Source organism: Cottoperca gobio, chromosome 22 (assembly GCF_900634415.1).
Source record: "Cottoperca gobio chromosome 22, fCotGob3.1, whole genome shotgun sequence".
Taxonomy (NCBI): Eukaryota; Metazoa; Chordata; class Actinopteri; order Perciformes; family Bovichtidae; genus Cottoperca; species Cottoperca gobio.
In genome coordinates this window covers 10,507,024-10,521,055 of record NC_041376.1, presented here as the reverse complement: position 1 = coordinate 10,521,055, position 14,032 = coordinate 10,507,024, and the positions used below count along the sequence as shown (strand labels likewise).

General features: G+C 40.6%; 1 protein-coding gene across 2 annotated transcripts in view; it reads left to right on the top strand.

Annotated features, from left to right (window-relative positions):
• c22h14orf180 (chromosome 22 C14orf180 homolog) overlaps positions 1-13,948 on the top strand; it is a 14,091-nt gene extending 143 nt beyond the window's left edge. The window contains exons 1-9 of one of the 2 annotated variants that reach the window (XM_029460078.1): positions 1-237; positions 1,058-1,088; positions 4,123-4,209; positions 5,780-5,900; positions 7,967-7,997; positions 8,110-8,218; positions 10,141-10,304; positions 10,459-10,585; positions 11,585-13,948. The exon at positions 1-237 is cut by the window's left edge and continues 143 nt beyond it. In XM_029460078.1, coding sequence (XP_029315938.1) covers positions 85-237; positions 1,058-1,088; positions 4,123-4,209; positions 5,780-5,900; positions 7,967-7,997; positions 8,110-8,218; positions 10,141-10,304; positions 10,459-10,585; positions 11,585-11,790 — 1,029 coding nt within the window. In that variant the 5' untranslated portion in view covers positions 1-84 and the 3' untranslated portion in view covers positions 11,791-13,948. Of the gene's footprint in view, positions 238-1,057; positions 1,089-4,122; positions 4,210-5,779; positions 5,901-7,966; positions 7,998-8,109; positions 8,219-10,140; positions 10,305-10,443; positions 10,586-11,584 lie in introns of both variants that reach the window. The other variant, XM_029460077.1, reaches the window with a different exon arrangement.
• The last annotated feature ends 84 nt before the right edge of the window (positions 13,949-14,032 follow it).

Genomic DNA, 14,032 nt, shown 5'->3' with positions numbered 1-14,032 from the left:
AGTGGAGTGGCGAAAAGAGGAGCATTTGTCCTCGGCCGGTGGAGCTCTGATGGGTGGCAGTGCTGGCTCTGGCTGGGACTGGGGATGCTGAACAGGGGGAGGGAGGGCCTGTTTGAGCTGGGACAGCAGCTCCAGCAGCAGGGGGAGTATCAGGCCGCCCTCCACTGCTTCCTCAGCTGCCTGTTGGGACTGACCCATGTGCAGAGCTTCACCTCTCTGCCCAACTGCCTACACCAGGTGAGCCAGATGCCTTAAGACTAGACACACACACACACACACACACACACACACACACACACACACACACACACACACACACACGCACACACACACACGTCTCTCTTTCTTTGCTTTACACCCACCAACATGCATGCCAATTACATGCATCCACAAAATCTGCTTTATCATGTATCTGAACAGCTTTATAGACACATTTGCATCCACTTCTCATTCAGAGCATTACACAATGATCACACACCATGGCACACAGGACACATTCAACCTTGATATGACAAACACCAATGTCATATTTTACGGCACAGTCCATCATGTGTCCCTGTGTTGACACTGTGAGATAATTTCAGTGTTAGTAGTAATGGTGTGCATGCTGCTAAATGAGGTATCGGACGCAGCACTAATATACAGTAACAGTGTCATTGGATTGCGCACATTGTTAAAAATACTAGAGAATCCAGTTAGTGTCTGTCCCATTGTGTGTGGGCTATGTTTTGCTATGATTCAGGTCATAAGCTGTATGACGCTGTGTAGCCAGGCCAAAGATTTAGCAGTTTACACACTGGCATTCTTTGTAAGGCTCTCCTACAAAGGCAGGGCTAATTTTAATTATGTTTAGTAATGCCTGAAGGAATGTCCCTGATGTCAAAACAAAGCCTCTACACCAGAACTTTGGAACGATGTTGACCGGGCCAATGGTACTGCGAGGAGAGCAGAATCGCTTGTTATGACAACACGTGACATCATGCACGCACACAACCGGCAGTGATGTTGTAAATGAATTATTTAATAATTAATCATGTCCCTTGTCTGTGCTTTCCAGATCGCAGAACTCTTCATCACTGAAAAGAATTGTATCCTTTGCTAACTCAGGGAAAGCCTCACATCCCATCTGACACTTTTACTTTCACCACCTCTTCAGGGCTGGAAGTGGCATTCTCTTTCTGTGAGGTGAACATGTCTGTGGTGGAAGTTGTGGCAAATTCCAGCACAATGGAGGATGTATGCCCTTTATATAAATCAATGTAAACTGAGGGGGATGAGTGGATGTCTGTGGGTGAGTTCATAATAACACATTTGCCCCAGAATGCCTCACGTTTTGTGTGCAGCACAGGCTGTGTGTCTGTCTCTTAAGAGGATTTGTACGCTCTTATCTCTGCACAACAGAGTGGAAGAGCACTAATTAACCTATATCTGCACGGACTAGCCTGTTCATCGCCACTTCATTGCTTCTTTAAACTATAGCAGTATAGGGCATAGAGATAATAGAGAGGTGTTACGTTTCAGGATATATTACCTCCATGGCTCTTCTTCCCGTTACTGAGACACTCCAACACTTAACTTGCCAGCTCAGGTTATCTACCTCAGCAACGCTCTACCCCTTACTGTCCATTTTCCAAAATAGGTCAATATAGTGAGCTTCACTTTATCAATAGCCATCAGTAGGCTCCTTCTCTGCACAAAATGGTACTTAAGAGGGTCATGTACCATGACGGGGTTAAATCTTTTGACATGCATTAGTTTATTACATAACATCATCAATAGTAATGGTGTCTTGTCAAGTTAAACTGAGGCGTTTGATGTATGGTAGAGTTACCAAGTTACATGGTTTTACTTTTAGTCTATGGTCACAGCCATGACAATGTAATTATATCGTACATTATTTAGTAGGCCGGCACCAGAGAGGAGCGATTCAAAATACATTTAAAAAGAACGTTTTATTTTATTTTAAGTATTCATAGTGTAATCAATAACATATGATATGTACAATTACATGATACAGTAAGAACCACATCTTATGACTATATTAATAGTACCTTTGTGGTCATTTCCAAGAGTTGCTTCAATTTTTCAGTCGTAGTTTTTGTGAGCATCATGAAGCTAGAATATTGTTGGTTTTCAAAAATGGTCCCCTAGGGAGGAAGGTGAAGGGTCAGTGTGCTCAAAGTGGGAGAGGATATGGGAACTTTGGAGTTTCACACAAATGTGTACGACAACAGAATGTGTAGTGCCTCCTCAGATTTAGTCTGTGAGGTCTAACTAAAATCTCCATTTAGGAAACAAAGCTTAATCTACATAGTCAAGACATGATGTATCATTATCAGAGCTGGCAGTATCTACAAGTGACCTTTGTCCAAAGCCAAAAGCTCTTTTGGCTCCTGATTGTGTTTCTTGAAAAGCATGCTGACCTAGCAATTTGACTTTAATCTCAAATAAGGGTATATCTGATGCAAATAACTCATATTTGATAACATGATCTTTAAGTCTACTGGCTAGAGTTGATAGTGTACTTAATTTCAGTGAACCCTTAGCAGAGCAATGCAGCACATGTGATCAGATGTTCCTTTGAAGGAGCCAGTGCAAGTTCTTGTCGAGTTCTGGAGTGCAGTCCAATTATCCGTTCAGGGGAGGTTTTGTGTGCGTGTGTGCGTGCGTGCATGTGTGTGTGTGTGTGTGTGTGTGTGTGTGTGTGTGTGTGTGTGTGTGTGTGTGTGTATGTGTATGTGTGTGTGTGTGTGTGTGTGTGTGTGTGTGTGTGTGTGTGTGTGTGTAAGTGTAGGTGTAGGTGTGGAGTGGAGCACACATTCCCTGGAGAGGATTGTGTGAGGTCTCTGTTGTGGTCCAGCCAGGCTAAAAATAGCAGGCAGAAGTAGTAGACTGACCTCTGATGATGGCTGTTCCCCTAATCCTCCCTCCCAGATGGTCCTTATTCCCTGCTGCCAGGTAACTCCCAGGAAGTGGGGGAGGTACAATGCATCTCTAATCATCCTGTAATTTATATGGAATTGTTCAAACCATCAAAACAAATGTGTGGTATTGTGTGCAATAATAATATCGCAGGGAGTTTCACTTAATTATCAAAAATACTGGGTTTTCATGAAAGGTGACCACGTCATCACTTACTGTACAGTAAATTATTTATTATTATTTATTATATCTACTTTTTTCAACATCCACCATCAAAAATATATTTTATTAATGTTTAGTCTTTTATCTTTTTGTTTGATAACTCCTCGTTCCACTGGTGGATCTGTGGCTCGCCTGTCGTGTTCGTTCTGCGCAGTACCGGCATTATTCTCCAGGAGCCAAAATGAAGGAAACCAGTTGTTGTGCTTTTCAGTTTCAAAGCTTTTATAGTCTTTTAAAGTGGAAACCTATAATCCATCTTTCCAAACTCAATATAAAAGATGTAGGTATTCAGTTTTATGTGAGATGTATTAAAGTATAACAGCAAATAGTGTGAAAAGTGAAAAACCTAGAATGTAATTTATAGTGTTTTACACACAGGAGATCTGGTGTTAAGTAGGACGTGCAGACAGGCAGGGTTGTGTTTATTTTAAGCTTTCTCCTCCCATTGGTCTTTAAATTCACCTGACCAGCATCAGTGGTGTCATTTTACAGTGGGACGGACTCTCAGTACACAGAATGCTTTTGACAAAGTGAAGAGGCTCTATTTTTAGGATGCTTTTTATAGAAAGTCTTTTCATGGAAACAGATTCAGGCATTCAGATCAATCAAAATGATTCTATTCAAAACACAAAATAGGAATATGATACAATTGTTGTGTAATCAGACACAACTACCCTGTGAGATTCAGCATTTGAAACTTGTTTTGCATCACAGTAGCTCCTTTTGAAACGCAGTACAAAAAACACAAACAGAAGATAACAGCACAAACACATTGATACAGACACCAGTAGTTGAAATCTATATTGCAAAATCCAGACAAGATTAACGATCTGCTTTTAGTTAATACATATTCTGTTTGTCTCGAGGGGTTAAAAAAACAGAAAACAGCGTTGAGCTCGGCAACAAGGCTGTTTTTAACTTCAACAACTGACTAAATCCTGATGACAACTGAGACTAATCCTTCACCTATATAAACAGATGAGAAGGCCCTCCAGTTCATCCAGGCTGAGAAAATGTTCTATGAGGTGGCATTGATCGAGCTCACGGCTCATCAGGGGAGCACAGGCAAGTACTTTTTACATGAAGCTATTGATGAATACTTCTGGGGATGTACTGTTGGTGCATATACAGTATTGAATGTACATTACTACTATATCATGCAGCCTCGGCCCTTTACTTTGACTTTGAATATTCTTAGTTTTATTATATTATATTTTTTTATATGGTGTTAATTTAATTATAATTAATTGCTAAGCTATAGAGTAACCTGGGATCAGTGCACATCAGATCAGCTGAATGTGAAAAAATATGAATTTCTGTAATATGTTAACAGGAAAGTAAATCATTCAGTATATATAAGAAGAAGTAAGTTAATATATATATATATATATATATATATTTACTGGAGCATTTTTAAATGTACCGGTATCAATTTCTTTTTGCTTTTTTCCCTTTAATAATTACAAAAAATGCCCATTAAATAAACTTTTACTTTTTAAATTAAGTAATTTGCAATACTTGAAGCGGTGATGCAACATAGCATGGAATCTAATTTTATTTAGTAGTTTATTTTGAGGCTGTTAGCAAAGCAGCAGATGCACTGAAGCTGTTCAGTGGCTCCAAAGTGACTTGTGTGTAACCTCCATCTACAAATAGCCCGCAAATAATATATAGACTATTACACAATGTGTTTCTGTAACACACCAAAAGCCTATTCCGTTAACTCATTAAATAAATATGAAATGACGTTCTATTTTTACCCGAGTCCATCTTTGTTTACAATGTACCTGCTGTAGCTTTAAGCGGGCATTCACAGCGTGGCTGCTCATTCATCAGCTTCTGCTCCAGACGTCTGCTTCTTTCTCTGTGTCTGCTGCTGAGGCAGCAGCGCAGTGTAGCGTGAGCACAGTGGAGGAGAACGGGGACAGACATAATAGAAGACAAATGGCCACACTTTGCACTATCTCATTAGGAAGTGAGTGTCGCTATAGAATACTGAAAGCCTTGATTCAGCACTCACTCGGATTGAATGCTGGACTTCTCCAGGGGCAGAGCTGGCACTAAAGCTGGAGCTTACAAGCTTTCTTTCTCTCCCCAGTGTCTTTCTCAAATATACCCTTCTCAGTCTTTCCCCGCTGACAGCTCACATAATTGTGTTTTTGTGGTTCTGTAATGCAAACAAAAGCAGACCTGTTACAAGGATTTATTTGCACTTGCTTTTGGCTTGAATTAAAAGCCAAACTCATTTCCACCTCCATTATTGTAAGTATGTGCTGTGTGTGCACAGTGCATGCTGTATGATTGTGGTGTGTCACCGTGTGCCTGCGTGTGTCTGTTCCAGTGGGCGTGGTGAGTGTGTTGTTTGACTCCCTTATCCGCTCTCTCCTGCCCTTATCTCTGCTCTCTTGTCTCCAGTCCTCAGTTGGCTCCACTCTGCTGTTCAGGCTTAAAGTCCGCAGCAGTACCTGACAGGTTGATAGCCAGATACCCAGGCTTTTTGGACATCATTTTTTAAACTCTGTGTCGTGTTAGAGAGAGATAGATAGATAGATAGATTGATAGACGAGCAAAGGGAAAGACTGAGTGGTTTGCTGGCGGGCATACTGTGATTCCATGCCCTGTGTTTGTGTAACAGGGCCTCAGGAGGAGGCTACGCTGGGCTCTGCAGGATGGACAACCCCAGAGGAGCTTTCGGAGCAGGCCTCCCAGGCACAGCACCTCGAACGGCTGGCCCAGCTCTGCATCATGAGCAAACAGTAGGTAAAACTGTGTCGTGCTGTAGCTTCTGTGGCGTAATTAATGAGGCGTTACATGTTCTGTGAGTTTAGGGGGCTCATCAGGAGTGAATTTATAGTGAAATAAATTCACTCTTATCACTTTTATAATAATGTTTTATTACCAGTTTTATACTGTTAAAATACTGAATACATACAGTATATATATATATATATATATATATATATATATATATATATATACACACACGCAAGCGTCTTTTAGTACCTTTTAAAAACACTCTATAAATAAAATGTATTATTATATTATATATATATATATATACACATATATATATACATATAAGTGTGTGTGTGAGCAAAAGCAAAACTAGTGCTAATTCAGTTATAACAAAGAAAACAATATATTTGCATTGGTTCTTTTATGAAAGCAGCAGCTAGGAGCAATAAAAAGTTAAATTGTTTACAAAGTCAAACCCTGAGCAAAGCTTCAACTCTATATAATAATAATCTAGAGATAAATCATTTACTGCAGGATCACTAAAATTATATTTGGGTTGCTCGGGTAAATTCCTTTGACAGTTTGAAAAACTCACTTTAAGGAATTCACTTTTATCTTTGCTTTTATTAACATTTCTTAGTTATTTGTCGTGTTTGAAATGTGTTGGAAAAGGAGAAATATGTGGCTGCAGACAGAAAACGTGATGCATATCCATGTCCACTCGCATGTACGCACATTAGCCTTTCTGGAATGGACATTTGTCAAACTAGATAAACTCCGGCTCAAACTCTTTTTAGCTAGAGTTGAATTTCCTGTAGATGTGGAGAAAAGAGACACCGCACTCTACGTGAGTGTTACAGAAGGAACACCTTAACTGGATCTGGTGTCTCCTGTTGCAGGGGTACTTTGTTAGGCCGTAGCATGCTTCTATTTTCTCTGCTTCTGTTGTCATTGTTGGAATTAGGCCATTTAACCTGTTTGCCAGAGAGGGTGACGGAGGGTGGAAGGTTTGCTCAACAGAGGGCTGATCACGGTGCTTCATTAATGAGAGGAGCATACAGTAGTTAAACTGAGATTGTGCATGACTGTACCCGAAGGCTTTGGTTTCTGGATAAATAAGAACAAGCTGTTGGATTCTACTCTTTGATCATTTCTTGCAGACGTATCCTGTGGGGATTATAAACCTTGTACAAAAAGAGGAGCATAAAAAACACAAATCAGCTTTGGTTTCTCTAAGTGGGGAAATAGTCTTAATGTTCTTACTACCTCACCATAAGCCTCAGTCTTTCTTTTATTGTAGACAGGAAGTTGTAATACTCCCTGAATCTTTCAGCGATGTCGTAGGGAGTCCTTTGGGCCGACGAAGGGCTTTTCTGTCTTTGCCGATCAGATGTCTCTTGAATAGGACGTTCCAAAGCAGTGCAAACTGACACCTGGCCATTACTAATTGAAGGGAAGTGTGGGTTTGGAACAGAGAAGCTGACATCTGTCACACTAAACAGTGCTTGCTCTACATCTATAGGGTGTGACGTGAGGGTGTGAGGGTGATGAATGTCCTTGGCTGACTTTCCAGGGCAGATATGAGCGGAACAGCTGGCAGATTCTCAACGTACCACATCATGTTCATCAAGCTTAGCACTAAGCAGAAGAGTAGTGGAAGGGCATAAGTCAGTAAACAAACCTGTAAGCGCCATGCCTTCTGTAATTCACCCTGAAGAATAGAAAGAGGCAGTCAGTGCTGGCAGAAATAGAAGGTTTCCACTTCCTTCTTAAGACGCCTGAGCACCTGCAGCTCTCCGTGTCTAATCACAGCTCACGCATGTTTAGATTTATCATGCTGCTGAAACCGATACGCTCACCTGGCAATGCAGCACGGGCCACTACATTTGATTAAGGTCAGGCTCTGTTGTTGTTGTTGTCTTTGTAAATATTGTTTAAATGGAAGAAGAATGTGCAGAGGTCATCTGATAATTCAGTGCCATCCATTTGTAAGAGGCTGCTTTTGCTTTCAGCAGATATAACATGTTGTACTCCAGTGCCACAGTGGAGATAGTGTCTTTGTTTAACTGTGCCCTTTTCCTTTCAGACCTCACCTTGCTCTAGAATACAGCGGGAAGGTATGTACAGCATACTTTTTGCTTCCTCTCTAGATTTTTAAACAAATGAAATGTTTTATGGCACTCTTTGTGTCGACTTCAAATCCCTGCTGTCTGTTTATTCACATTCCAGGCTGCAAAGATCCACCAGAGGGCATTTGGTAATGACCACCCCATTACAGCCAGAAGCCTGGAGCTTATGGCCACCGTCTATGCTGAGATCGGCAAGACTGAATATTCAGGTAAACACTCGCCTGGGATGAATGACACAGTGGCGCAGTAAACACTCATCATGACATGATGTTAACAGTGAAAAGCAAACATGATTGTATGAATTGAACGACAACAACGGCGGACAACATCGCTCTCCTTAGTATATAATTTAACATTCAGTCTGAAGCGTGAGGGTGGAGATCTCGCTGTCTCATGAGTCCAGACTAAACTAGAACATGTTGATCTCCACTCTGCTTTAGAGAGCACACAGCACAGCGAGGATGTGGTTGAACGCATTCCAGTTAGCCTTTAAACCTCGTCAACGCGTGCATATGCTAAATTAATAAATGCTTGCAGTCATATTCGGGCACAAAAGTGCTTTTATGCAGGGCAAAGAAGAAAAATAGCTCTGTGGCAGTTTTAGGATACTGCTTTGTTGTACAGTAGTATGCTTGGCTTGCATTAGGAGAGAGCAACACTCTGAACTCTGCGTTTTTGTGAAGACTGCTGTGGTGTAAAAAAGCAATATGCACAAACCAGCCTTGTTTGTCGAGTCAGCGTTCAGAGGCAGTGATGCTGAACAGGAAGATAGGAGTGTACAGCACATGAAGACAAAGATTTATAACACTCCTCGTTGTTCACCTCAGATGGTCATGAACAAGTTTGTTGAGACGGTGAGAAAGTGCAGGGTCAGAGAGCGGTTGTTGTTGCAGATCAGAACACACGTGCACTTTTTGCAACCTTTTATTTTGTATTGTACACAGATAAATCCTCTTTGACCTGCGAACAGTCAGACTGTTCAACATGGCATGTTTCAGAGCTTACAGCTCTTGTCCTTTAGATACACTTTAAAGTGGGTCAGCCCCCCTCCCTTAGATAACACACTATTTATATGTATTCACACGTTAAATTAGTGTGACAGCTGTAGTTTGTTGTGTAGCGGTATGTGTTAACATTTTGAAACTATAATTAGTCAACATTAGTGTGGGGAGGGCAGTCAAACCTTGTGTTCTCATAGACAAACATTTATATCAACATAATATATTGGTTGTTGATCTGGTGCAACTCGTTCAATAGGATAAGGTGCATCAAGTGCATAAAAAATATATAAAATACATACATCTGTCTCATTGTTGTCCCCCTCTTACCACCTCATAATTTGCATACAGTCTCTTATGAAATGTATTAAACTGTCCCTAAATATATGTTGATTTTATTTGATTCATTCCTTGTACAAAACAACTGGCTGGTGTAATAGAACCTGAGGAATGTTTGACCATCTTTCAACATGTGTCAATTTTTATTTTATTTTTGGTAAGTGTGTTTTTTATGTTATTATTATTTAGCACATTTATATCTTTAATCATCTATAGAGTATGTAGTTCAAAGGGGTTACTCTTATTGTTTGCCTTAGCCGGAGAAGAAAATAAAGTTAAATAGTGGATTACCAATTTTCTTATCTGGCACTTTGTAAGAAAATCATAATGTCATAGATAAAACATAGTTTACTCTGTCAATCAATAATTCTACGTAGAGGTTATTGAGTTGTAAATAACCCAGAACAGTAATAGATCGACTCATCAGTTGATTAAATCATGCAAGTGACTGATTCATCAGCTAGTGCTGACAGACAAACATGTAGAGTATTTAGTGGAGATATGGGAAACTTTCAGAAAATACAAACAGACTGAGGCTCATTTTGCTTCCTTTTTACTTTTCTGGGAAGTCTTTTTTAGAAACTGTGATGAAATCAGGGACTTTGCCTCAGTGTTTGTAACTTGAACCTACTAAGCAGCACTTTACCTGGCGCTGACTCTCGTCTTTTGTAAGACACATTTGCGTGTTTAACTTTGTATGTTTAACTTCGCCTCCTTGTCTATCATCAGAGCAGGCTGCAGGCTCCTGTGTGAAGCAGCACTAGACTAATGTATGGTCATGGTTCTCTTACTAGATTCCCTGGGTCAGTGTGTGTCTGCACTGTCCAAACGCTTCGCTGCTGCAGAGTCCATAAGAGACACCGTCAACTGTATTCCTCATTCCCACCGGGAGAAACACTCAGAGGTCCGCCACAGAAAGGACACCCACCACCAACAAGAGGACGCCCCGAAACCTAAGGTACGTTGAACAACACCTTAAGGCGTGTTCAGCAGTGTTACTCTGGTGTAAGCAGTTTGTTTGTAGAAGATCTGTGCCTTCCAGCTGTTTGTTGTCGGGTTTTTTTAATTGATAAGGATCCTGGTTTATTCATCCTCAGTTGTATCTGATGCAGGTAACCAATGGCAAAGTCCCCACCTCCATTCTAAAGAGGCCCAACTACGGCTCAGACACAGAACCCAACTACAGACGGAAAGGCGAGCGGAGGGTTCGATTCAGGGAGCCAGAGACCACAGTACATGGTAAGAAAACAAACATGTAAACAGCTGGTCAAATGTCCCGCCTGCTCAGACACACATGCTGCCCTCTGGTGCTTTTACACCTTGACCAAACTAGTCCAGTGACTTCATATCACGCATATTTTCTGCAGCCTGTCCACGTCAGCTCTGCACTTACAGAAACGCTATTAAGGGATCGCATTCAGACAGTAACAATATGAATTCAGATTATTTATTTTTTTGTCCTCAAAATTGGTGCAATCCCAGTTTGCAGAGTCGCCCTCAACCCATGTGTAACAGCAGCGTATGCCTTTACCAGTAAAGAGAAAGGACAAAATGAATTTTAACATCCTGAGATTGCATCGTAAACTATTGTCCTTTGGGGATTCTATACTATTTAAAAATCATGTAATGCTTTGAGACTTCCAAAAGTAAGCAAGTGATTTACTCTTCCTAATTAATTATGCATGCAAATGAGGCACCATGGAGTCTGTTCCAGAGAGATAGTGCAGTCTGTGAGGGCACAGCAGCTGGTGTACATCACAGAGGTTGGCTCTTGTTGACTGACTGGCCTCTTTTCTGTCGGCTTCACAGATATTCCTTACTGTAACTGTTTAGGTGGTAAGTCTGTCTGAAAGTATTCAGATTCACTTTGATAATGTGCATGAGCAAAATGACAACAAGAAAAAAAAAGTACTGGATGTAAATATGTGGGAAAAGCTTCAGGAAACAGGGTTTAGGTTCATTGTGATTAACGTTGTTGCCTGCCATGCAAAATGGAGTTATCCCTTTCACTGTTGCCCCCTTTTCTAACAATATTTGAAACACAGAGAGCACCATTTTGTGTGACAAGGCCTCCCCTACACTGTACACATGTAGTCACATTAAATCCTACATTAAAATCTTCCCTCTTGAGGTCTTGGCTTTGCTATGTCAACAGGAAAGGGAGGAATCTGTGCATTTGGCAATTCAAATGCTCATGTACTAATCAAAATTGTGAAAAATGTTTTTGTTTGTTTGTAGCCTATGAGACGACAGCGTCGCGCCCCCACCTCGCCCTGTTCACTTGCCTCTTCCTACTGATGTCATTCCTGGGTGTGGCCATGTACTGCACAGACCGGCGGCGCCCACAGCGAGTGTGCGAGGAGCTGGAGGCCGCTCTGGCTGTCTACCTGCTGCATATGAAACAGCTTCTGTGGGGCTGCTGGATATGGCTGACCATGCAGTGACTGCGACCGACCACAGGTGGCGACACAGCCGCCTTTCATTTTTTCAGACCCCTCTTTTTTCCTATCTCCAAAGGAGCCCAGGCCTACAAACACCTCAGCCTTTTGTCAAGGCTCTATACACTGTCTGTGGTGTTGAACCACTCTCGCAGTGACTGTGGGAAAAATGTGTAATCCCAGAAATATGTAGCTTCCATGTCTGTATGTACATACTGTATGTGCTAAGGTGGCACTTCTTATTTAAGATATGGTTTTGCACATCTCACATATAACGCTCACTTAGTCACTACACCCGTGTGATCTTTCAGTTCCTGTCACAGTCTAGTGTATGTGAGTGAATGTTTCCATGGAATGCAAATATTTATTTTGTTACTATACATGATCTGTGTACATCAGATATTACACAGGACTGAATGTGTATATATATGGTTCAATATACTAAGGACTATTACATTATTAAGCCTTGTAATTGCACATAAATGAATGTAGAGATGTTTGGAAACAGCTTTTGGTTGGCACGGTGCATATTCACGAGGAGGAGAAGGATGGACGCACAAATGTGTGAGCTGTTGGATCTGAGAGGAAGAAAACACAGGGCTGCATCACTTCACAGCACCACATGAAAAAGACCTTTCTTTACAGACTGTCTGGTGTTCTGTCCGACTGACTGTCTTCAGCTGATTCTTAGCTCCACTGAGGAGAAAATCTGCAGCACAATGTTATGAATTCTCTCTCCTTATCTATCGTCGAAGAGAATATACTCAAACTGAATGAATACTAATGCTTTTAACAGTGTTCCTCTTTATAACTGCTTGAATCCCACAAAATGTCCTTGATCCTAAATATTATTTATACTTCTATACTGTATATCTGCATCTACACAAATATCAAACTTTCAATAATTTTTGATTTTTTTTTTAGCTTTTTGTTACCAATTACATTTCTATTTAAAAACAGTAATATTCAGGTTTTAACCAGGATGTCAGATGCTCGTCAAGCTTTGGACAAATGTATGGTTGGACATATATAAAACATATAAAAACAATGAATATCATAGTATCAAGTTCATTACTACTAATATGAGGCCAAACACACAAATATAGCAGAATGAGATTTTGTATGTTATTGTATGAGTCCCTTTATCGAATGAAGCAAATCAAATTCAAACCACACAAGAGGATTATGGGGATTAAAGGGCACAGCGATGCACATCAGACCTCTCATTATGAGCAATAACACACATCACATAGTTTCCAGTAAAACATTTTGCTTTATATAACAGGTTTTAGGGAACTCAGAAGGAAAGCATTGGATTTTGGAGATTTTTGCATTTGAATGTCAAAGCAATATAAGGCTAATAACGCCTGTATGGAAGAAACCCTCTCAACTCTGTACTGTCAAACTCAATTGTCAATAGCAATAAAACAACACCCAGTGAACACATGTCCTGCATATGCGCATTTAGCTGAGAAGCAGCATTTCACCGCTGTCTAAACGTTTATGGTCACTTTGAAAGAAGTGCCTTTATGGAGGGTTTTCTTAGTTTCTACCGTTTTATGATTTCAGTTGTTTTGAATAAAACTGTCATTGCCTATCAAGGTCAAGCAGATGATTTGCTTTCTTCCTGTAATCTCTGACAATAAGTGAGTGTGTGTGTGATGTGTATGTAACAGGGAGAGAGATGCATGCGGGTACATTTGTGCGTCTACTCACAGTAATACAGTATATTGCTTTGTAGCCTATAAAGTGTGAAGAAGAAGCCCGAGTTACTATATGGCACAAAATAGGATTTTTATCTCACACAGATTGCTAAAAGCATTTTTGGACCGTCTGCACCGATGTTTTGAACTCCAATTTGTCATTTTCATGAAACACCTTTTGTAACTGCTGATAAAAGTCTGAATACACTGCAACAGCACACATCCTTTTACTTTTCTGCAGCATGCAAAAACATCTCTCTTCATTGAGAAGATTGCATATCCTACCAGAAGAAATCCTTCCTTAGGAATACATGTATTGGTGTATAAAACTAAGATAAAATGTCTTTACATCTAAAAACCACCACCCTATTAATTTGTCATGCATTAGGTCCATGCAGAACTTTCACAAAGACGACATGATCCATTGGCCAATCTGTCCATGCCACTAATACTGTGTTTCATGAGTTGAGGAAAAACTGGGTGTACATTTCCATTAAATGGTTTTAATACTGTGGGAGCTGAGCTGTGTGTGTGTGTGTGTGTGT